Source organism: Tupaia chinensis, unplaced genomic scaffold, assembly GCF_000334495.1.
Source record: "Tupaia chinensis unplaced genomic scaffold, TupChi_1.0 Scaffold000290_1, whole genome shotgun sequence".
Lineage (NCBI taxonomy): Eukaryota > Metazoa > Chordata > Mammalia > Scandentia > Tupaiidae > Tupaia > Tupaia belangeri.
In genome coordinates, this window is record NW_006159775.1 from 5,359,220 (window position 1) to 5,385,385 (window position 26,166).

Consider the following 26,166-nt stretch of genomic DNA (forward strand, 5'->3'; position numbering starts at 1 on the left):
GAAAGAGATATTAGAGGATTGAAATAAAAGGAGGCAGACAGCAAAGGGAGAGGAGAGGGAAGTAATAATATAGGAAAAGGAAAAGATCTAGAAGGAACGATGTTCAGGAGAATCAATATAAAGATGGAAAGGCAGAAGGTTACTAGAGCCAAAAATGGAGTTAAGCAGGACGGAAAGAACTGAAAACAATGTAAAATTAATATAATTTGATATAAAGATTGATGATTACCTTCAATGATTAATCTGCTGGGTACAATGACACACGTGTTTACCATCACCCTCTACCTGGTATGGTTCAGCTAAGAATTTTGAGGAATAGACAAGAACAGAACCTTCAAAAGTAGTCATAGTTTCTTCCTCAATGTACTCATTTGGATTAAGTTAATCATGAGCTCAGTAATAATCTCTGAGGAAGGTGCTAAGTATATGCTAAATCACATGGTAAGAATCTTCCTCAAATGGGAAGATATTTAGCAGTCTTATACATTTTTTTCTCTCTTACTTGTAGGATCAAGTGTGTAGGGTTTATTCAAAATATAAATTTGACTTTTTCTGATACTCAAATGACCTGTGTCTCAATCTTCTACAATTTTTGACCATGAGAAATATTGAATAGATATGATGTAAGGCAGAGAAACGGTATCATTCTACTCACTCGCATCACTGTTTTCTTCCACGCTGGCTGTGTACACGTGTTGTGTGAAAACTGGAGGGTTATCATTTATATCCATAACTTTGACTCTAAGCTCAAGAGGTCTTTCTAAATCTTCACCCCGTGAATTCAGAGCCCGACAATAAATCTGTGGAAAGTGGGAAAGAAACTGTCTCTCTTCACCAAGAATAAAAATTAGGCAAATATTTGAAAGCACATGAGAAAATATGCAACGGAACAGTTCTCCAGTGAATTCAGACTATATTACAGTCTAATAATTAAATATCAGGACATTTGATCACATTCACCTGTAAGACAGAGAAGACTCCTGAATTATTAATTTATATTTTCACAATCTTCCTATTCCTTTAAGTTCTTTATTTCATTCTACTCTGTTTTATCTAGTCCCAAGATGATTTTATTTTAGAAAGGGAAGAAAACTAATATAAATCAATATATCAAACACACTGCCATGACTTACCAAGAAAAGTGGAGTTATCTCTCTGTCCACCACTGATGTGATATTAATTTCCCCAGTCCGAGGATTGATGGTGAATACTCCGTAAGGTGGCCGATCAATCCCTACCCCCGAGATTCGGTATGTAATCCTCTGGTTTGCTTCACAGTCTGATCGAATCTGTGGAGAAAATGGGTAGGGATTGTTATCCAATTTAAGGCAGTTTGTGAACTTCAAAGTGCAGTGGAATGAGAAGGAAATGGATTTTGTATCCAGATGGGCTTTGAATTGAAACCCAGCACCGTGACTTAGCCCTGAGTCACCTTGGAAAATCAACTGAACATTTCCAAGCACCAGCTTATAGCGGGGATAATACAGCTATCTCAAGGGCTTATTCTGGGATTCTTGGAGGTGACCGTACACACAGCTCCAGCCAAGGCAAACGTGCATAGGGCATGTAAACAATTGACGATAGTTTTGTTACGATTAACCATACATTGGTCAATTCTCGAATTTGTTTGCATATGCGCAGAATTTGGCAGAAGAAATAATAATCTTTAGTATTAAAAAAAGTGTCATATTAATAGTACCTTACCGAGACTTGAGTTTGACATTTAGTCAAAATGTTGTATAAGTTAAGAAAATCAGAAAATAAGTACAATGTGTAGAGATATTGGTGATAATTTTATAAATTGAATTCTATTGTATCACTCTTCTACCAAATGTATCGGGCTGTCAGGAACATCATGATGCATTTTTGCATAGAAAAACATTAAAAAATATGTCATGACTTTCCCAATGACCTAACATTTTTATGTGAAATATCTGCCATATATATTTTAATAGATTTATATCTATTGCTCATAAATTTGAACTAAATTTAAATTTTGAAATCTCACCTACATATTGAAAATGAAAACAGTGAAATTGTCTTTTCTTCTTTTAGTTTTTTTGCTATAGGGTACATACTTTTACTAGAGAGAGACAAAGTGAAAAATCAGCCCCAGGAGGATGGGTCATGCCATAATCTCTTCTCCTCTATTCTCCTCCTGCACACATGCACACGTGCTCAGCCTGGGTTTCAAGCTACCAGGTCTGGGACTCAAACCACAGTTGACCACGTGGGAATCCACCATGCCACCTGATGGCCCCATCCAGTAAAATCTTAAGATTTGTCCCCCATCATTCATAGTTAAATAAAGATAGCTGGAAATATCAATACAATTTTGGTTAGTTCAACTATAATACAGTTTTTTTTCCCCCTCAGTTGTAGGTTGTGTATGTAGGCAAGAGAGGAGGAGGAGGAAAGAGAGAGAGCTCCCCAAAGGGGACTAGTCATACTGCAGTCCTTACTCCAATTCTCCATCCTATCAGGATCCTAGGAACATGTAAGTCTCTTTTCTAGGTTCACTTGCCAACGATCCTCTGGCCAGCATCAGTCTGCAGCACATGGTGTTCAAACCAGTGGCCCGGCAACCCCAGCAAATAATATCGCCATCCTTTTAAATCACTATAGAGCAGCGAAGGCCAGAAATGCTGACAATTTTTCAGTGCTTTCCCGCCATGTTCTTTAATATTTGCTATCAGCTCAGGATACTCCTGCTTGTCTCATCACTTACGAAAAACATTAAAAAATATGTCATGACTTTCCCAATGACCTAACATTTTTATGTGAAATATCTGCCATATATATTTTAATAGATTTATATCTATTGCTCATAAATTTGAACTAAATTTAAATTTTGAAATCTCACCTACATATTGAAAATGAAAACAGTGAAATTGTCTTTTCTTCTTTTAGTTTTTTTGCTATAGGGTACATACTTTTACTAGAGAGAGACAAAGTGAAAAATCAGCCCCAGGAGGATGGGTCATGCCATAATCTCTTCTCCTCTATTCTCCTCCTGCACACATGCACACGTGCTCAGCCTGGGTTTCAAGCTACCAGGTCTGGGACTCAAACCACAGTTGACCACGTGGGAATCCACCATGCCACCTGATGGCCCCATCCAGTAAAATCTTAAGATTTGTCCCCCATCATTCATAGTTAAATAAAGATAGCTGGAAATATCAATACAATTTTGGTTAGTTCAACTATAATACAGTTTTTTTTCCCCCTCAGTTGTAGGTTGTGTATGTAGGCAAGAGAGGAGGAGGAGGAAAGAGAGAGAGCTCCCCAAAGGGGACTAGTCATACTGCAGTCCTTACTCCAATTCTCCATCCTATCAGGATCCTAGGAACATGTAAGTCTCTTTTCTAGGTTCACTTGCCAACGATCCTCTGGCCAGCATCAGTCTGCAGCACATGGTGTTCAAACCAGTGGCCCGGCAACCCCAGCAAATAATATCGCCATCCTTTTAAATCACTATAGAGCAGCGAAGGCCAGAAATGCTGACAATTTTTCAGTGCTTTCCCGCCATGTTCTTTAATATTTGCTATCAGCTCAGGATACTCCTGCTTGTCTCATCACTTACTTTGGCAATTGGATTCCTCTTCGAGTTGTCCTCTCCTTCTCTGCAGGCTGCAGCAAACTTGATCCACTCCCGCTTTTGTCTTCTGACAGTTTGCCATTTTGTAGTGCCATTTTCAATGTCCAATTCTTTCACCTTTAGCAAAAATGGTTCACATTTCTTAATATTGTTATGACCCTCTTGCTTAATAAATATCTTTATTTGACATCATAAGGTATATCCAGAAGAAAAAATGGTATTGAATTTGAAGAGTAAAAAAAGGTTTTTACTATCTCACACCTCTAGCTAGATACAGGTTGATCACTCCTGACTGCTACTTCTTTTGGAATCAACTCACTTATGACTGTATGACTAGTGAAACAAAGCTCACCAGCTCCTAAGGTACTAGACTGTGTAATATGACATAGGTTTTCTTTTCTTACTCAGTTCTCACTGGGTAGAGGACTTGCCTACTTCACCCTTCATTGACTTACTACCTCCAGAGTTTAAACATTGCTATTGCTTCATATAAGTGCATTTCAGACAAAATGAAAGTTGTGCTGGTAAGTTGTGCTCACCCAAGAGAGGGAAGAGATTTTTCTCTTCTCTTGATAAGGACATTGTGGTAGCTAAGCACCTGATGTTTTATTGCAGAATGAGAAGAAAATTATTAACTGAATTGATAGCACCAGTAGTAATCCTATGCCACCTGTGTGGCTTCTCAATGCCGTGTGTTTGTATCTCTGCTCAGTGCACGTTTTTCCTTTTATAGTCCTATGTTGCTGTTGTTGGTTGATGCTTTCACATGTTGAATATCCCTTTTCATCATTATTGAGATTGGAAGTGTTTTGGATTTTCAATTTTTTTGGAATTTGTCTTATTGACAGATGCATAATGACCTATCTAGATACAGAGTCTTAAGCCTAAACATGAAATTCATTTATGTTTCATATTCACTTTATAAACATAACCTAAAGGCAATTATACAATACATTTATATCACAGCATTTTGACTGCAACCTACCATGTGAAGTCAGGTATGGAATTTCCTACCTGTGGAATCATGGTGGCATTCAAAAATTTATGGATTTTGGAGCATTTTGGATTTTGAATTAGAGATGTAATTTTATACTATTAAGGTGTTTAGAACTGTTACTACATGCACAAACATATTTGTATACTTGTATGAACACAGACATGTATATTTATTTTTGTCAGTCCTCATATACTTATTGAGACATAGGTGATTATAAGTTTATTTAAGCTAAGGCTTCATTTAATTACCACTTTGGGGGAAAGGAGAGGTTTCATGTGAATAGTTTATCCTTCCAAGGATAAATACATTAACATTTTTTTCCATTTTGATACAGTGTCTTGAAATATAATACTTGTATCCTATTTTGCCCACAAAGATTAGAAAAGGAACTTTTTCCTCTCAGATGATTGTAATGAAAATTGAACTATTATAATACAATAAGACCCCAGCAGAGACAGAGGATGGTAGCTTCATTTCCTGAGTTCAACTCTCAATGGTACTAAATATTCTGTTCTTTTCATCTATGATTATATCATTTTTTTGGTATTAGCTTTCTTGCTGATATGTCTAAAATTTTTCTAAAGTATTACTTTATTTCCTTTGCTATAGATTGGTAAACACACGAATAAGCTCCTAGTATTGTTTGGTAAATAGGGGTTACTAAGATTCCAAGCTGTTGCAAAGCTTGTCCTATAAGCATGGGAAGTTGGATGTATGGTTTTACTACTGTTAGTCCAGTTCAGCAGAGGTTCTTTAACTTAACTTTTACCATGGCGATTATTTCAAATATTCGAATTTTCCATATATGATGCATTACAAAATTCAATTTTTCTTTTAATTTAAAAATTGAGAAAATAGTTTTACTATACATTACCTCAACAATAAATTCACTGTTTACTTCCAACACCACCTGTTACAGAGAAACATACAATTAGCACACATTTGCATAACTTAAAGGAAGCAGTGTCATAAAAACATTGATGATGTTTTCTCATTAATTTATTTATTAAATTCTCATTTTGCTAATACTGTGGAATAAACATTAGTAACACAAAATGAATAATACAGAATTTTTGCTCTCTAAAGACCTGTAAACTTTCAGGGAAGATAAATAACTGCAGTAAGATCAGAATATCTGCTACAACAAAGGTAAGGACTCCAAGGAAAGACAGAACAAACACTTAAGTTTTTCATGTGAGTTTTGAAAAGCTTCACAAGAGAGTAGAGATTTGAAGGGATTCTGTAGGATGAAGCTTTTTTGATAAGGAAACCTGATGGGGGGAAGATGTGAGCTTGGGTAAGACACGAACACAGCTGTAAAGCTACTAAACTTCAGGGGATGCTGCAGAAATGGTCAATATTATTGAATGGGAAGTAGAGGTGACATAGGAGGCAAGGTTTGCAATGTCAGTTTAGGGGCAGATCATGAAGAGCTTTATGTACTAGGCTAAGGAGTTTGGTTTTACAGGGTAGAGGCTGGAAATAACAAAAAAATACTCCTTTTAAAACATGTCATTGACCCAGCTATGGTGGTGTAGCAGTAGCACAATGCTCTGCAATGCTGGAAACCATATGGAGGATTAAGGTTGGTTCCCAGGTTGACCTGTACACACCAGGCACAATGTGTGGCCGGAAGGCTGGAGAGAGATAAAGGTATAAGACCCTGTTGGGGATGTCTCTCTTTCCTTCTTCCTTTCTCTCTCTCTCAATAAATAAATAAATAAACTTAAAAAATGTCAAGCCAATATGGAGAAGATTACAAGGGAAAACACTTGAGGTTGAGTTAGCAATTGCTGAGCTAAGACATAGGACATGAACCTGGGTGCCAACGTGGCACTGCAAAAGGAGAGAAAGTGCTTATAGTACAGAGAACTGACAGGGCTTATCGACTGTGGAATGAAGGGGTGAAGACTCAGGTGGTTTTGGTGGCCTAAACTTGGATGTTTTGAGAAATGGAAACACTATTAATGGAACAAAATTTAGCAAGAGAATATCACTGCAGGGAGATTATGACTTGAGTTGGACATTGATAAGCTATTTTTCAGATATTTTCTTCACATCTACCTACACACATTGTAACTTTTATTTAGAAGTTTTTGTCTTAGGCTTGTGTACTTGCTGGAGAGAGAGAGAAAGAGAAAGACAGAGACAGTGAGGGAGAGAGTGAGAAATCACTCTCTGGGGGGATAGTCACACTGCAATTCCTTTGCCTCCATTATCTTCCAGGGGTTTTGAGTAGGCATGCACATGCACCCAGCCTGAGTTTCAAATTGCCCAGTCTGGGATTCCAACTGTGGTTGGCCACGTGGGAGTCCAGAGACATAACTGCTGCACCATCTGCTAGCCCCCATGTTGTAACTTTTTAAGCAAAAGGAAATCATACGTACTTTTGTAATTTGCTTTTTGGAATTATTGTGGTAAAGTTCCATGACAATGAATACATATCAGCATACATTTTGGTGGTTGACTTGGGTGTCATTTTAATAGCTGTCATCCCATTCAGGTCACTGGGGTGTTTGGATAACTGAGAACTGATACATGGTGCAGTTTGGTGATGGAAGCTCAGCTCTGACATGTGTTGCTCAGGAACTGTCTTTCAAGGGAGGTTTAACAGAAGCCCTGTCTTGGTGTGTGTCGGAAGGTTGGTGAGCTCTGTAAGTGAGCGCATTGTAATGTTCGCAGCATAAAGTAACGATGAATGGCTGAGATGACAGATGTACTAATTGCCCTGATATGAATAATACACAGTATATTCTTGTGTACTAAAACCTCTCACATTATGTCCCATGGATATGTATAATTATATGTCAATTAAAAAAAGAAGAAAAAAAGAATCTCACTCTCCTCAGCTTCAACTTCCACACTTTTTCTTTCTCCCTCTCCATCTCCACTTCTCTTCCTTTTCTCCTTTTTCTCTTTGATATTCTCTTCCACTTATTCCTCCCTCCTTTCCTGACATTGCCTTAGGACTGATGGAAAACCACAGTAGCGTCATTATGGTGCGTACCCCACCCACCTAGATGAGGACAAGCTGAGCTGCGGAACCTTAGAGCTATAATCAACTCAATAACCTAATTTTAACTTGAAAGTAGAGAGAGTGAGTCCTAGCTGGGGTTCTGCTCATAATTCAAGCAGAGCTGTGGCAGGTAATTTTCCCTCCCTAGTGAAATGCATTCCCACCCTGGCTTCTTCCTGTTTACAAGCCTGCTAGGTTAACGAGGGATCTATGCAGTCTTAAAACAGCAACTGAGAATGGAACCCAAACCACCATTCTACCACTCAGCACTGAGAGCTTCTTCTGAATCACCCTGAGATTATTTTACCAAATTGTTCTGGTTTTGCTTGAATTTTTGTGTCATATAACAGTGGCCACAAATATTGATAACTGTATTGACTACTTTTAATATCATCTTGCAGAGGTCTTTAACAGTTCTTGCTTAAGTAACCTAAAAATTTCTGAAAACAGTGATGTGCTTCTTCAACTATTTCTACAGTGACAGCTAAATCTTTGAAAGGTAATAAAGGATGGAATTTAAGACTATTTAAATGCTGATTTTTTAAATGAAATTATTATATCACTTTAAAATGTAGCCAATGGAATCTAAAGGCCATTGTCATTTGGTGCTCAATGTTTTTTTTTTAAAAAAATGGTAACAATGGAATTTATTTTATTCAGATCTCTTTCTGAACTCTTACATCTTATTTCCATTGATGAGCCATACTTCCATAAATTCTTTCTACTGGAATACATTTTTAACCTTTTAATATATTTTGATGTGTTTTAGGGCTTTTATTGAGCACTATACCATACCTCTCTGTAACAAAAAGATGTTACAAATATAAAATTTAGTAGAATTTCTATAATGGTAAGGCTCTATGTGTTAAAAACCAATTTCTTCTGGACTGAATTAGCTTCATAATTGTAACTAGTAGCACAACTTAGCAACACTAAACAAATGTGGAGATTCTGAGGCAATATTACTAAATGTAGAAAGTAAATCTTTATTGGAAATGTATTGCAAAGAGATGAATGATTTTCTTTAAAAAGTAGTTTATAAAAACCATTACTATTCCTAGAATTAATCAAGTGTCAATGTCCGTTCTATTTTGTTTGGTTTTGTATTTAATTTGTAGTATTGAGAAAAGTTGACAATTGGTTTTTAGTAGCAGAGCCATTAATTTTTAAAAACTTACTCTAAATTATATGACTTAAATATACTATCTATCATTAAAATGTATTTCTATTACTTATTCACTAACAACTCTTTAAATTCTGTTTAATTTTGTTAAAAACAAATAATTGAAAATCATGTGCCTTGCAAAAGGATTTGTTAACAGCTATAGAGTGAGTTCTCCTTCTTTTTACTGACATTAATATCTTGGGTTATCCATTAGCTTAGTGTCCCGGATAGTTTCACAGCCTATTGCAGTGTAACATGGTAATATTTGCCCCCACAGTCAGTTAAACCGATGTAGGAAAAGAAAAAAATATATGTATACACGTGTGTGTGTGTGTGTGTGTGTGTGTGTGTATAATCTGAGGAACTAGAAAATAATTTCTTTAAAAATATCTTTGTACTTAAACCCTTTAAAGTTTTAATCAAATTCAGCAAAATATGTGCCTCAATTTGAAAGCTCTTGTTATAGTAGTAGTTAAACTGGTATCAAGTGTCTTATTATAAATAGGTATACATTTCAAAGTCAGGTAATTTCTACGCCATTGTAGATGTGCAACCTTAAGTTATAATTTGATGGAATGGACCCATAGCACAGTGGTTAGGTACTGTGCAGAGGGAGCCGGATCCCATATGGCCAACCAGGGTTCAAGACAGGGCCCCATTGGCTTGAGAAACATGCTGGCACAAATGCATGTGCTCAGGGTCCCAATGAGATAGAGAACTGGAGGAAAAAGGATCGTAGTGCAACCAAGCACCACTGGTGGGGGTGGGTGGTATCTCTCTCTCTCTCTCTTGTTCTCTTGTGCACACATACACACTCTCTGGCAGATTAAAAAAAATTTAAAAATTTAATTTGGTGTCATAAAAAAGCACTGTGATTTAGAGACTAATTTTTTAAAGATTATTTTTTCCATAGAGCATGTGCACTCACCAGAGAGACAGAGAGATACACACACAAAGAGACAGTGAGAAATCACCCCCTGGGGGGATGGCCATACTATCCCTTCTCCTCCATTCTCCTCTTGGGATTTTGGGTGTGCACAAACATTTGCCCAACTCAAGTTTTAAGCCCCTGGGTTTGGAACTTGAACTGCAGTCAACTACATGGGAGTCCAGCAATGTAACCATTACACCATCTGCTGGTCCCAAGAGACTAATTCTTCAGAGTTGGAAACAAGACTGAGGATAAATCTTGGCTCTGTCACCAGCAGTGTGACCTTGGACAGTTCCCCCAATCCCTATCTGTTTTAAGCAATGATTTAAATAATGCAATCACAAATGAGTCTGTGATAGAAAGTAATGTCTAGCACATATGTGAAGAGGAAGGCAGAGCTGTGCTTTAGAGGAAATGTTCACAGAACTCTCTGATATCTCAAAGTACTGGTCAATCATTTTAAAAGACTTAAGATTACTTACATAATTTGCCCTTAGTTCAAAGGGATAAAGAAGGTGTTTGGGATTCATTTCACCTTGCTCTTGTTCTCTCGAGAGCCCAGCTCAATCGAAGGCTAGCTATGAGCCAAGGTAACTCAATGGATTCTTGAACATAAGCTGCCTTTTATTCTTCCCTGTCCCCAGGAAGGGTTTTTTAGGCCAGGGATTTACGATGCTAGATCTTGTCTAGCAGAACTTATGTGATGCTTGATGGAAATCTCTCCAGAACACTCTGATATTTTTTGCTCCCTGCTCAGCTCACTTTGCTGTTGAGAGTAATAGTAACCGGTCCTTCAAGAGCCTTCGCTTTACATGCAGGTCTCCCTGAAGGAACTGGGCAGACATTACTCTAAGGCCTATGAAATCATGAGCTCTGTCTGGAGTTCTCACTTCCAGGAAACACCTATGAATGCATGTTTTAGAAAAAAAAAATCCCATGAAATGACATCATCTTCCTAAACTACACAAAGTAGCCTAACTGTATGAACCTCAATTAAGTGGTGAAAAAGTTATGGGCTCCCAGGTAATTCCAAAAATTCCTTTCCTGTGAAAGTCCCCTTTGCAGAGGATGTGTGGACTAGACGTCATTGTCTCATGGGGCTTGACTTGGAAGCCTTGCTAACAGAATGGAGATGACGGAACTGGTTACCATGACCGTAGAGTACTAGGAAAGGGAATTAGAGGCACCTGTTGTTGAGAGAAGAGATATAACCTGGAGACATGGGTGGTATCCTAAATGTATTAGTTTCTGTGCTCTCAGTTGATGGGTTTCCTGCTTTCTCTGTCTCTTTATGGTCCTTCTAATAAATATCATTCATAGAAAGAACCTGAACAGGACCTTTTTCTGGCAATATGAAGTACCTAAGAAATGAAAATGTATGTGTTCTTGCTAGCCAAGAATAAAATACAGAGCAAGAGGGGCCTCCAGTGGTACCACAGTAAAAATGTGACACTCTTCAGGGCCATCCCTCATGGAAGGGTTCTGGTTCACCACATACACCAGGCACGTGCATTTCCATGATGCAGGACTAGCTGAAGCACCAAGGGCCTGTTTGGGGTGCTGCCTTTCTTTCTTATGGGAGAAGTAAATAAATAGGCTTAAAGCAAAAAGAATAAAACATAGTCCCTCCTAGCAAGGGCTATATGCTAAAGGAGGGGCAAGCAGGTCAATTAGAAAAGATGTCTGAATGCACTCAACATTGTAAAAGAATGGTGGGTAGGGCTGAACATTGTCTCAAAGAGGACAGGAATCAATTATGGCACAGCAGAAGAAATTCTGGTCTTGTAGTTTTGGGTTCAAATCCTGAATGTCCCAGTCAGGGGCCATCTGACTCATTTACCCTGGAACTTTTTTTTTTACTGTAAAATGGAGATACTTCTATTTATCTTTAAGAATTTTTAATAATATGTTGAAATAGCTTTTGTTAGTTGAAAGAGGTTTTGTTAGTGTAAGTTGGTGGAATGGTTAACTCAAAGACAGAACTAACCCCAGAGAAGCTCCTCCTCTTCTCAAACTCACTTTGAAGCCCACTAACCATATTAAAGTAGCTTATATTGGGATTCGCAGTTGGCGTAATGGCTATGTTGCTGGACTCCCACATTGGTTTGAGTCCTGGACCCGGTGGCTTAAACTCACGCTGGGCGTGTGTGCGTGTGTGCCCAAGATCATGAGAGGAGAATGGAGGAGAAGGGATTGCAGCATGACCATCTCCCCTGGGGGGTGATTTCTTGCTTTCTGTCTCTTTGTCTCTCTCTTTCTGGCGAGTGCACATGCCCTGTAGCGAAAAACCTCTCAAAAAACAAATAAAAAAGTAGCCTATATTAACAAATTGGTGAGAAATATGATAAAATGACACGCTAAAAAAATATGTTAGAAACTAAGTCCATTCATTCACTGAAAGATTTTCACTGACAAATTTTGTGACAGATACTATTCTCTGTGTGCAAGACAAGTTCTGACCTGTTATGAAGTATATATTTACAGGAATAATATGATATACAATAGCCTATCACCATTTAACTTTCAGCAAATTACAGACATTTTTCTGGGCCTTGTTTTCTCTTTCAATACTTGCTGCTAGAAAGACTATTATGATTTTTTCTTTAAAGAGAGGTTTTTGCTATAGGACACGTGTGCTCACCTAAGAAACAGAGAGACAAAAAGCAAAAAACCACCCTCCAGGGGGAATGACCACACAGCAATCCCTTCTCCTCCATTCTCCTCTCAGGATTTAGGACACACATGTACATGCGCCTGGTGTGAGTTTTAAGCTGCCAGATCTGGGACTCTAAACACGAGTCAACCATGCAGAAGTCCAGCAACAAGCCATTATGCCATCTGGTGGTCCCAAGGATGTGATGATTTTATATGAGACACGCAGAATCTAAGTTATTACTTATGCTTATTGCAATGCTGTCATAGAATATATGTTATTCTCTTACATTCTGAGTGCATTTAAAGTATTAGCTACTGAACAAAGCTATTGTTTTTTTTATCTTTCTGGATTACCTTCCAAAAATCAGTCTGGAAGTCATTTGCCCACCTAGGATAAAGTCATTATTAAGCAGTTCTCTCCTGAATATCACTTATAAAAATATTTGGGATAGTAGAGATGCCAAGTTCAAGCCTAATTATACTACTTTTGTTTATAATTGAAGGTATAACAAGTAATGGCATTTTAGTTTGTAAGCCGTGTAATTTACTGCATAGAAAGGAAGGACACCCATTTCTCGGCCAAGTAATCGCTAAGGTTTCACTGTAGTCACTCTCTGCACACATTCTGTCATCAGAGCTGTTCTCCATGAGAGAGGACTTCCAATGCAATCTCACTGGGAGGACAGAGGAAACTGCTGCAACTCAAACGATGGTCTCATTGCTGTCTTGGGACTCCTCCCTGGATACTTAGGAACTAGAAAGCAGTGATCAAACTATTTACTCAGGAGCCAGAAACTCTCTAAAAAGAAGTATCTTAAAAAAAAAAAGGAAAGACATACTCTCAAGAACCATGAAATATTTCTAGAGCAGGACATTTATCCTCTAATTTTGCATGTCAATATTTGAGAAAGTTATATGAACGGTCTTTAAAAGTTCATAGAAAATGTGTATCATTAGAAAGAGATGCATGGATTTCAAAATACACTTGTACTTTCATTCCATTTTCAATCTTTTTTTTTTGGAGAGGTTTTTGCTATAGGGCGCATGCGCTCGCCAGACAGGCAGAGAGAGACATACAGACAGAAAGCGAGAAATCACCCCCCAGAGGGGATGGTCACGCCGCAATCCCTTCTCCTCCATTCTCCTCTCGAGATCTTGGGCACGCACGCACACGTGACCGGCATGAGTTTTACGTCACCGGGACCGGGACGCGAACCGCGGTCGACTACGTGGGAGTCCAGCGACATAGCCATTACGCTAACTGCTGGTTCCCCCATTTTCAATGTTTTGAAGTTCCCTTATACTACAGTTACATGTGTGGTATGGTGATAATCAAATATCTCTTGGGATATAGAACTTTTTCGGTGACATTCTCACTATAGACTCTGCAAGAATTTGTGGATAAAAATATAAATTTGGCTGCTTGGGGTTTAAATACATTTCTTAGTCACTTATACTAAAGAAAAAATAAAAGAGATCAGATTTGCTTCCATGTAACCTTTGGTGTGGTGAGGACACCAGTACTTTTTACAATAAGCAATATGGAAACCAATCATTTAATGCCAATTAGAGCGTTCCTTTTTGTACAAATAGAAAACCAAATCAGATAAGGTGCTTTCCCCCTCTCATAATTATACTTCTGGAAATTTTCTTGGACGAAATAAATAAAAACAAACTTGTGTTTTACATGTCAGAATCCCATTTTGTTTAAAAACTAAATTGAAAAGTGACTAGTTTACTTCTAAATATGTTTTTAAATTTTGATGCCTATTTTCAGCCCTCAGTGAGGTGATAGCTATGTGATTAACCACCTACCTTCTTTACTTTTTAAGAATTATAATATTTAATTAAATTGTTGACGTCTTACATGTAGTATGAATGGCCTCTGTATGTGGAAAAACATTGGCTGCTCTTTATGATATAATCAACCTGATAAAATATAGGGCTCTTCAAGCCAACAATTACTCTGCCTTAAATGATTCTGTCCTAGTAAACTGTACACAATCCATAGCATTATCTAAACCTTTAGATTCTCTAGCCAAAGCTATAAAAATGCTATTCACTGGACATAAACTTCTACTACATACCCATTCATAGAGATAATTATAGAATCACAGAGTTTCTGTAGTAGAAGAAACTTGGTGACGTCATGTCTAATCACACGTTCTCATATGGGGTACAGTGAAGCCTGAAAAATTGGGTACCTTTGCCAAAGTTACACAGACACTTTGAAGAGGAGCCATGACTCAAACCCGAGCCGTCTGAGTCTCCGTTCTGTGCTGATTGTATCTCACCTTAGCCCCATCCGTTTTATAGCAGATCATTATGAACATCATTAGGAAGAAAACTCCAAAGGACTCATGTGATAAAATAAAATGCCCTATTGTAATCTAGAATTTTGGGTACCTTTTATTGGGTCAGTCAGTCAAAACTTTGTTTAAAGTACTCTTTGTGGTTGAGCTAGAGCTGACACAAAGTTCCCGTAAGTCTCTCAGAGGTCACCACACCCTCTTAGTGCAAGCTGCAATGATGCCCCACAGAAGCTTTGATTTAGTGAATGAAAAGGGCAGGGTTCAAGTTCAGGAAATTAAAGACAAGTAAGCATATGCCTAGTTTTCTATGACATCTATAATATCATATTCATTCTCTTTAGGCATTCTCACATTTGTTTCAACTTTGAATCATGCTAGAAGTCTCTATTTCCCAGTTTCAGACATCATTAGTTGATATCTTACAGGATTTATTAGACATGCAAGAAGAATGTAAGCTCATCACAATGACCATAAAATAGAAAACATAAATACTTCAGTATCAATGAGAAGTAGGAAAGGAAATAAGTATCAAAACCACCAAGATTTTTTTTTTTTTTGAGAGATTTTTGCTATAGGGTGCGTGCACTCACCAAAAAGACAGAGACAGAAAGGCAGAAAGCGAGAAAACTCCCCCCAGAGGGATGGCCACGCCATAATCCCTTCTCCTCCATCTCCTCTCGGGATCTTGGGCACACACACACACATGCGCCCGGCATGTGTTTCAGCCACCGGGTCTGGGACTTGAACTGCAGCTGACTACATGGGAATCCAGCGACCTAGTCATTATGCCAACTGCTAGTCCCCAAACCACCAAGATTAACCAAGGAAAATAAATCAATAGTAGGATACCAGAGACAATGTGGGAGGAGGGTGGGACATGGCAGAGGGTGAGGAATAGGGAATCAAGGATGGCAAAAAAAAAAAAAAAAAAAAAAAAAAAAAAAACAGAAAAAAAAAGAAATCATCAATGCTACAGAGAAATAAGAAATGGAAAATTATTTGTTGATAACACGTCTGTTGATGTGCTTGATTGAGCCAATATACAGTGTATTCTGGATGGGAAATTTCATTTTGTATGCTGTAATGATGTATAGTGAATGAATGTAAATAAATAAATTTTAAAAAAGAAATCTTAAGAATCAAAATACAGTACTCTTCTAAAAGCAAGGCAAAGACAAATGAACTCTTTGATGAAATAATATTATCATAAAACATGTCTGTGCAGAGAGCAATAGGAGAGAGAGTTTAATGGTCAAAAATTGCTTCTAAAATCTTAACTCATGTGGTTTTTCCTTTCAGGAAACAACAGGTTTATCTGAGTCACAGCATGGGAGAACTGTAACCAGAGGTGTAGAGTCAAAACACGGGAGAACTGTAACCAGAGTTGTAGACTGGTCATTTCCCATTGCCGTTAAAGATTGAGTTGAATTCTTGCCTCTTCCCTTAGTAAGTAATAACAGGGCATTGCAATTCTATCTGATGTTTTCAACTTAAAAATGTGTTTTCAAAGATGATCTCGTTAATAATGTGTTCAGAGCTCAGAGGATGGAAGTTTCTGCCGTTGTTCTCACATGCCCTTCCCAAATTTGGCTGTGTGCCCTTTGGCAGTGCTGTGTGCCCACATTGCTTTTAAGGTTCACAGAAAGAATCCTGGAGGAATGGTGCTCATTGTGGCAACTAAATGGTGATATATTCCTGGCTCTCCCTACCATGGTCACTGTCTTTTAGATTGGATGTTCATATAGTTTTGGTATAATGCCACTTGCCCGAGAACAGGATGGGTATCATTTTCCAAGCTCATGCTGTAGCATCCCTGTGTACCCTCCTGGGAGGCTCAGGTGCATCCAACTATAGAGTATTTGCCTTAATGTGCCTTAAAAATGTCTCTGTGTCTCTATGGTCAAAATAAAAATAGGTAAATGAATAAATAAAATTAAAAATAATTTAAAAAATGTATAGTGTCCTATAACCATATACCCTTATCTTTCTACACATTTTATTTACTTATCCATTCCTAGGTGAGAGACAGAGAGTAAAGACAAAGAGAGAGGGAGAGCGAGAGGAAGAGAGAGAGAGAGAGAGAGAGAGAGAGAGAGAGAGAGAGAGAGCTCTTCAGTAGAATTTTGCCATTCTGCAATCTGCCTGCCCCAGCCTCCCAGCCATTCAGGATCACAGGTCTGTGGCACTACAACCTGCTTTAGGAACCAAACCAAGGTCCCCCTCAGGCTTCCACCCCCCAACCCCCGTGCATCTTGTTTCATGGAACAGCACCTCTCCACTGGTCCCTGTGGCTGGAACAAACATTTCTTTTTTAACTCTTTTGTTCTATTATTCGATCATTAGTTGCTTTAAATCTTGGTCGACTTAAATCTGATCTAAGTTAGTGTAACTGATTCTTTAAATAAACGTTTCTAATTGAATTGGAAATAGATCAGTGAGTTGATAAAATTGAGTTTTGTTACTCTACAGACCTGGAATTAGAAGCTGCTCTCCTCTTTCAAGAGTAGGGTACAGGCTGTGCAGAGCATCTGTCTGGAAGGCATTTCATATCTTAGGCACTCAAGGGAGGAGAATAATATGATATGCAAAATGCAATGCTTATCTTAAAAGATAGATCATTTAAATATTTTCTTCCTGAGCTATAAGAATGGTTTAATAATTCTAGAAGAGATTTATCCTGAGGGTTTAGTTTTCTTCTTCTTCTTTTTTTTTTTTAGCTATTTCTGACTGGAAAAAAATTCTCATATGACTTAATATTCCATAACTAGTTGCAATGTAATTTTGACATAGCTAACATTCCTTCACTTTGAAAGAAGTCCACAGGGAGATAACTGAAATAAATGGACTTGATCAACTTACCCTCCCCTTTACTCATCTGCACTGGGAATTTTCACAGTGATCTGTCTGAATTAAGAATGACTCCAAGATAATACAAATTTCATTTCCAATTATAGAATTGTCCTAACACTTCATCTGAGTAAGATTATGTCTCTAAGGTTATTTAAATTCAATTCAGTCAAATTTTCACTCTGCTTCTTTATGGCGCTTGGTCCCTCCAGGCATTTCCTTTGAAATCAATGGAGGCTAAACTCCTGGAGCTCTCTTTGCAGGAAGGGGTTGAAAAATGGTACAAATCCCATGTAGAAATCCCAGCAGCTGAGAGAGAAAACAAGCCTTTGAGGCTGCATTTCCTTCAAGTTCTACTTACCATTAGAATGATCAGAAGGCAAATGCTTCTGAGAAGGAGCCAATCCATTCCTTTAGGTTTCTCTTGCACACAAATTCCAGTGAACTTCAATTTTAGTCCCAGTCTTCTGGGTTCTGAAGGTGGCTCTGCAGCAAGATGTACTTCGAGATGCCCTTTTGGGAGGGCATCGGTGATAACTCTGATGCTCTCTGGGCAGAGGGATGAAGATGTTCTATAATGACTCTGTTTCCCCACCCCACACTCCTGGGCTGGTCTGGAAGGCTGGCATTGTTTGGGCTCTGGGTAAGAACTTAGACACACCTTGCTTCTTATTGCAATGAAACCCTTTGTTGGACACCAAAGAAAAATCCTACAGCGCGAGGACTAGATTTACAGGGAAGATACCCAATGAATAATAAATTACTCACAACATGAAAAATAATTAAAATGCTAGAGCCTATCATCATGCTGAATAAAATTAGAAGGCTTCTTCTTACTGCCAACATTGTAAAAGCAAAATTACATATATTGACAGCACATACACACTCATGCCCACTACGGAACCAACTTCAAGGAATGATACTTCTAGCAGAGGGCATTGTGAAAAGGCACCAGGTCTAACGTATGGGACAGGAAGAAATAGAATAATGAAACTCATCTCCTCATTCAAGTGATTTCTGCTTCCTTCCGTAAGAAGCCCTTTGGCTGAGCTGAAGTCTCACTTTTAAAGATGTTCTGAAAAAACAAGGCTAAGACTAAGAAACTCTGACTTAACTACTACTAGTATGTTCTTTTTCATTTTTTTTATATTTTGGCACCTCCTTTCCTGATTATATGATCGAACTTCTATGAGACAGTATTAATAAAATCATTGTAAAGTAGCCACAATACAGTTTTCTCACTCCTTCTACATTCCTCCTGATGAAATAAGTACAGAACATCTTTTAAACCATCACAAATGTTTACTAAAAAGAAGCTCAATTTGGAAAAAGACTGGAGCATTATCTAGATATTTATGATTATCTTTTCCTTTTTTTTCATTTCTCTTTTCTCCTTCATTAGCAAGGATTTAAATTAAGGTATTACCTCCTTATGAAAAAATTGCAGGCTGTTAGAAATATCAATATATATATATATATAAAGAAGATGTAGTTAAATGTTCTCTAATTGCTAATACATATTGGTTGGAGGATTTCAAAAAGAGATGGCATTTTGTTTCATTATCCCATCATCATAATTCAGAAACAACTCAGGTTCTAATGATGGAATGTGTCTAAATAGTGCTTAGTCTCTTGAGAAACTTAGTCTAGCATGTTTGGAAGTACAAAAAATAGTCTATGCAATTAAAGGGCTACAATGGTATCCTAAAATGAAGAGGATAAAGAGAAAAGAATTATATGTTGAAGATAGTTATGAGAAAGAGAGAAGAAAATTATATTTAAGTAATGGATAAAAGTTTCCACAAAGAAGCAGTATTTGAAGACACCTGCCCAAAACAAATTTGAAATTTAGGGGTATCTGTTTAATTCAAAAATACATAAGGTGACCACATGAAACATATGCTTGATATTTTCTGTTAACAAATATCTTTAGGTAATCACTGAAATGAGAGTCAGAGTCCTAACTGCAATATCTTAACAAATCTTTCTGTGGAACAGAAAATATTGACAATTGGCACTAATTTGTAATTAATTTCAGTATGTTTTAACAATAGAAAAAGTATTTTAGATTGGCATGGCATTTGGTGGTAGATTGTCTAGAACACTAGCACAACCTATATATACTGGGTGATTTATTAATCCATTCTTCTTTTTATGCTGCATAGGTCTTTAAGCCATGAATTATGAAAAGGGATGCTTGTTAAAAATTGCTAAGACATGGAACCAACTGAAAAGTACATAAACAGATAAATGGATTGAAAAAATGTGGCACATATACACTATGAAATACTACTCAGCCATAAAAAATAACAAGACCCTAGCAGAAATAGATTAATTTGGAAGATTTACTGCTAAGTGAAGCAAGCTAGACTATGAAAGAGAGGGGTTGTATTCCCACTCAATATATACTGAATGTTTGTGCTATATGGTGGAAACAAAAGATTGGAAAATATAAAAGCGTGGAGAATGATTGTGGATACTAGAGACAGTGTGGGAGGAGGGTAGGAAATGGGGGAGGATGATAGGAAGAGGATCAATAGGAAAAATAAAGAAGTAACACATTTAAGGGATGCATTAGTGGAAAATTATCTATTTATGATAATATGTATGATAGTATCTTTGACTAGATTAATATACAGTGTGTTTTCATGTTGGGAAAATTCATTTTCCATGCTGTAATGATATACAGTGGTTGAATGTATAACAAATAAAATATTAAAAATGTAAAAAGCTATGTTTGAATAAATAATCACTTAAAAAGTCTTTTGTAACTGTTGCACATCTAACTGAACTTTCATTATTGTTTATTTTTATAATATTTTGTCCAAGGCTTTGAATAAATACCATAGATAATTTTCATTTTACATCTAGATCAGAACAGCATTAAGTTGCTTTTACTCGTGAGATGTATCCTCTTTCAATGGTATCGGGAGCTTCAGGCTCTTGGAACATGATTGACATTTCTCCTTGCTTCTCAATATGTTAAGTACAAATAGTGGTGCTCTTGAGCTCACTTTAAAGAGACAGGGCAGCTATGAAGAGGTTCTCTCCATTCCAACCTACCAAGATCTTTTAATTAGCTCTAACATTACTGTGGCTTTGTTTTTATCTCTGTGCAAAGTATTAGACTTATTTTGGAATAAGGAAGAACAGTAAAAATTTGATTGTAATAACAAGTAAGGATATTCCTAGGCTGATAACTTGAAGCATACATCACAATCAGCTCTGGAGATGGTTTGTGTTTTGTGTAAATTTAATATGTAATACTGTTTAAGATTTGAATTGCAGACACATAGGAGGAGAATGTAAAATGTCTCAAGAAAAAAATGAATGAAACTTTCTGCATGTAAAATTCCAAAGGCAAATTTGATGTCCTCATCTTACAGGGAATTTGAAAGGATGGTGGAGAATATATAGATGCTTCAGCACTTCTAGTACTTTGCTTTGGGGTCAATCAGCAATAAATGTGGAAGACCTTTGTTCTTCTCCTCCTCCTCTGCTTCTTAATTTTTTTAGTTTACAATATGGTGCATGCGTTCTTTTGGGGAGAGAGAGGAGAGAGAGAGAGAAAGAGAGAGAGAGAAAGTGAGAAAGTATCTTCTTGGGGGGGGGGTGGTTACACTGCAATCCCTTCCTCATTCCCCTGTGAGGATTTTGGGCATGTACACATATACACCAAATATGTTTTTCAGGCTGCTGGGTTCAGAATTCAAACTGCTCAGTTGGCTATGTGGGATCCAGCTACCTTAACTACCATGCCACTGGTTGGCTTCTTCTTTTTCTTTAAAGCTTCTTTCTTCTTTTCTTCTTTTTCCTTTCTTCTCTCCTTCCTTCCTTCTTTTTGAGAAAAACACACATAACAGGATCTTGCCATGCTATGATCCTCTCCCTGGATGCCTGGTGTGTTCAAGTCAACCTGGGATCTGAACGAGAGGCTTTTTCATTTTGCTTCAGTATTGTGCAGTGGAACCCTACCACCATTGCCACCACAGCTGGGCCTACATGTGGGAGATTGCAGATTATAATGGAAATCACTCTGGAAAAATCAAGAATCCCTACTATATATCTGACATTGTTTTAGATGTCAGAAATATACCTATAAACAAACAGATAGAGAACAGCAGATGGTATAATGGTTAAATTGCCAGACTCTCATGAAGTTGACTGTGGTTCAAGTCTCAGACCCGGTGGCTTAAAACTCAGGCTGCGTGCATGTATGTGCCCAAAATTTCAAGAGGAGAATAGAGGAGAAGAGATTGCAGCATGGCCATCCCTCCAGGGAGTATTTCTTGCTTTCTGTTTCTCTTTCTCTCTGTTTCTCAAAGAAGTGTACATGCCCTATAGCAAAAAAAAATCTCTCTCTCTCTCAAAAAAAAAAAAAAGGTAAAGGGATCAAGAAGTCAGCATCTATTATGATGATTTTATTTTTAAAGCTACTTTCAAGTAGCTTCAGAGGCAACCAATAATAGTGTATTACATTAGCACGTATCATATGGAAAGCTGAACATTGTTTAGCCAGCTAAAAGAGTGGACTATTATTTATTGCAGGTAATATTGCATTAGAATAATTTACTTTGTTGAAGAGAATTACTAAAACAAGTGCAGATCCTATGTGACATTGCATTTCACAGAGACAAACAACCTCCTCCTCCTCCTTTTTTTTTTTTTTTTGCTTCAGGACACATGTGTTCACTGGAGAAAAACAGAGAGAGAGAGAGAGAGAGAGAGAGAGAGAGAGAGAGAGAGAGAGAGAGAGAGAGAGAGAGAAAGGAGATGGTGAGAGGGGAAAGTGAGAAATCACCCCTTGGGGGGATGGCCATGCAACCATCCTTGCTCCATTCTCCTCTCAGGATTTTGGGCATATGTGCACATGCACCCAGTGTGATTTCAAGTTGTCAGGTCTGGGACTTGAACCCTGGCCAAATATGTGGGAATCCAGTACCTTAACTACCTTGCCACCTGCTGGCCCCACATCATTCTTCTTTATTGCTATTCCTGATGAGGTATTTTATGAATGTTTCCTCCATATTCTTTTTAAACTATGAGTGGTTAATTTTTTTCTGAAATACAAGATTTCCTGTGTACCTGTATGTCTTTTCTATACCTCATAAGATGAACTTTAAGGAAGAGAAACAACAAACCACAGAAATAGGTACTAGATAATTTAGATGGATTCCTCTGGTTTTCCTCATTGAAACTTCTGATTTCAATGGTACCTAACAAGTTGAATCCAGAGATTACTATCATCAGCATTTTTAAGGGATTTTGGGATTACTAAGAAGAAATTATTTGGAGGCTCATTACCTCATTTGTGTTTACGTCTTGTGAGGGTTGTGGGGATGATCTCAAAGTCGAGTCCCAAAGACGAAGTTTGGCCAGGACTCTGAGCTTCAGCACATGAAGAACAGCTTCTGTGGTCTGTTTTGGGAGTACTGTACCAGTTGTTACAGAAACCAAACACAAACATATTAATGCTTTAAAATACTATCAAGATGATATAATCCAATATCTCCTCTTCTCTTCTCTTTGATCCATGTTACAACAATAGCCCAGAGAGGCTACACAGTTTATTAGTACCAAAGCTAGAATAAGAATTCTATTCCCTGATTCACTACTGTACCAAGTTGCTTTTCAATATTTGCCATGCATATGAAGACAAAATAGTTGATGGCTGAACATTATTAGATTTAAAAATACTTTAGCATATTTTAGAGTTTTCATATTTTAGTGTTTAGCAGTTATTTCCATATGCTTTTTTTTTTTTTTTTTTTTTTTTTTTTTTTTTTTTTTTATTATTTCTGCCTACTATTTATCTTGATGTCAAGCCAGTGATATTTCCTTTGCTCAGATGAGAAGGTACATTAAATTTCAGGGATGCACTTGATATTTAATTCTTGTTCTTGTGCTTCTATACTAGTGTCCGGGTAGCAGGACATTTTAATTCCCCACACCATGTGCTGTAGAACACTGTGAGAGCTTTCACACTTGAATTTTTCAAAGAAATGCCACAGAAAGTAGTATGTGCCAATACAAGTTCTCTTTGAAAAGAGCAATATAATTTGTACAGGCAAAGATATTATGGTCCTGGTGTTAGAGCAGTTTTCCATCATACTGTCATAGTATAGGGCTATCATTGGATATGATTTTGGTATCCAAGAATAGGTCTTTTTATTTATTTTTTTAAAGCAGGTGTTCTAAAAAAGGAAATAAAAAATATATATATACACACACATATATATACATCTGTGGCCCTAAACTATGTTTGTTAAATGTAGTACAAGTACCTTCTAGAGCTTATGCCGGCAGGAGGGTTTTCATTAGCCTGGGCGTGGGGGAATGGACAAAAGGTAAACAAGGCTTGTCTTAGTTCTGACCTAGAGTGGTTTCTGTGAGTACATGTTTGACTGTTCACCTATAGCAATGAAGATAAACATCCTGTCCCCTCATTAAAGACATTTTTGTATGTACTGCCAACCAGGTTATTTAAAGGGTGTTAGAAATCACGGAGATTAAATGTCAGTTTCCTAAAGAGTTATGTTAATACAGTACCATAGGGTGATGTTGGTTTACACCCTAAAATCATATTATACCCTGACAGACATGCCTTGTTGCTTCTTTGTGACTTCAGGTCATTGGTGTGGGATGTATTCCAAATGAGTGGAGACAGAATAGCGTGGCTTCTAGTTCTGTGTTAATTAAAGTGTATTACTTACATATTTATTACATACTTGCTACACACTTCTCCTGGACAGTATCATCTTAATCCGTCCCTCGACTCCTGATCATGACAATGGTTGCTGTTCCACAGTGTGGTAATTACTCAGATGCCAAACTGGCTGCTTCGATGACACTGGTCATGCCTCTCCATGAATATGGTTACCCTTTGATGCTGTTAGTTATGCAACTGGCAGACAGATATGGGATATTAGGCACCTCAGGTGGTTTGGGGGAGAACTCCAGAAATAGAATGGTCAAAAGGTAAGAAGTGAGTGTTTGAAATATATTTCTTGGGCCAATATGCCCATATCTTGGCCTCAGATTTACTGAATCAGAATCTCTGGGGGAGAAATCTAGAATGATTCATTCTTAACATGCTCTTCAGATCATTCTGGAATTGCAGACTGACGTTTAAGGACCATTGAGTCAGGATAATTACTATGGGCGACCCAGGGAGAAATGATACCAAGTAAGCCAGACAGTTTTCTAATATGAATAAGATTAGCATCTCTTTGGTGGGGAGGGGTTGTAGAAGAAGGGAAATGGGCCATTTATTTTTTATTTATTTATGTTTTTTGGAGAGACTTTTGCTATAGGATGCATGCACTCACTGGAAAAACAGAGACAGAAAGTGAGAAATCACCCTCTAGGGGAGATGGTCACACCACAGTCCTCTTCTCCTCCATTCTCCTCTCAGGATATTGGGCATGTACACACACACAATTGGTGCAAGTTTAAGTCACTGGGTCTGGAACTCAAACTGCAGTCAACTACATGGGAGTCCAGTGATATAACCATTATGCCATCTGCTGGTCCCCATTTGTATTTTTTTTTAATGTGAAATGTTTACTTTCTTTCTCCTTTTCTTCCTTCCATCCACTCTCCCTTCTTCTCTTTTCTATGAGAGAGAGAGAGAGAAAGAGAACAAGAGGGACTAGAGAAACAGCACCCCCTCAACAGGATCTTGAAGCTGCGGTTCACCCCCTGCCTTATCCAGCAACGGATCAAGGGCACGTGTGTGCCTGGTATACTCAGGGAGGTCTCTGGATGCAAACCCAGAGTTTTTTTTTTTTTTTTCTTTTTGAAGTTGGGTTATTTTCTATTCTTATTCTATTTATTTTTTTTTATTTGGTTTCATATAGCCAAATAGAGTTGAAATATCTTGGCTCTACATCATTTACTAAGAATCATTATTAGTGCCTTCATTTTTGCCATCTTCGTCAGTTTTTATTGTATTATTACTATTTCTAATTTATAAAACCCTGGCTCCTAATTTGTCAATAGTTGTACAATGATATCTTATTCATCGTTAAGGTGTATGTGCTATGTTAGCATGGTGTATTGAAACGTGCAAAGAATCAAGCCCGGTTCAAATTGTACAAGTCCACTAGTTTTCTACATTTGGATGAAGGAGTTAATTTGGTTCTCAAAATTGCAATTTCCTCATCCATATCCCTCTTTGGTGGATTTTGCCATAGGGTGGGCGCCATCACGCCCCCTTTGTGGATTTTTGAAAGAGTAGATTAGATAAACTTTTTATAAGTAAACTAGCTTATTGTAGACTATCTTTGAGTGGTATTCTCCCTTTCAAAATCTGATAGTGTTTTTAATACACATGTTATTTATTCAAAATTATGGTAAGAAGGATAGGTCTAATTTTTTTCTCTATCTTTTAATATTCAGTTTTTCGTAATAGACATGAAATGTGACATTTCTTTCTTGTTGTTATTCCAGTTTGTAACACAATTTCCGAGAATTTTAGATCACCACTTAGATTTTTATTCTATTTCATTGACTTTTAATATCTAACTTGGATTTAATGACTCCTTCTGCACACACACACCCCCTTTCCCCAGTGGGTGCATGCATTCACTAGAGAAGAGACAGAGAGAGGGAAAGCAAGAAATAACTCTCTAGGGGAGACAACC

The 26,166-nt window shown here is 37.5% G+C and overlaps 1 protein-coding gene across 1 annotated transcript in view; it reads right to left on the bottom strand.

The window, feature by feature from the left end:
* DSG4 (desmoglein 4) overlaps nt 1-25,728 on the bottom strand; it is a 57,133-nt gene extending 31,405 nt beyond the window's left edge. Inside the window, exons 1-7 of the mRNA XM_027772645.1 lie at nt 25,638-25,728; nt 22,826-22,953; nt 17,883-18,245; nt 5,470-5,505; nt 3,584-3,715; nt 1,134-1,289; nt 656-800 (exon numbers count right to left, since the gene is read on the bottom strand). Of these exons, the coding sequence (XP_027628446.1) occupies nt 656-800; nt 1,134-1,289; nt 3,584-3,715; nt 5,470-5,505; nt 17,883-18,245; nt 22,826-22,953; nt 25,638-25,728 (1,051 nt within the window). The remainder of the gene's footprint in view (nt 1-655; nt 801-1,133; nt 1,290-3,583; nt 3,716-5,469; nt 5,506-17,882; nt 18,246-22,825; nt 22,954-25,637) is intronic.
* Nucleotides 25,729-26,166: the final 438 nt, after the last annotated feature.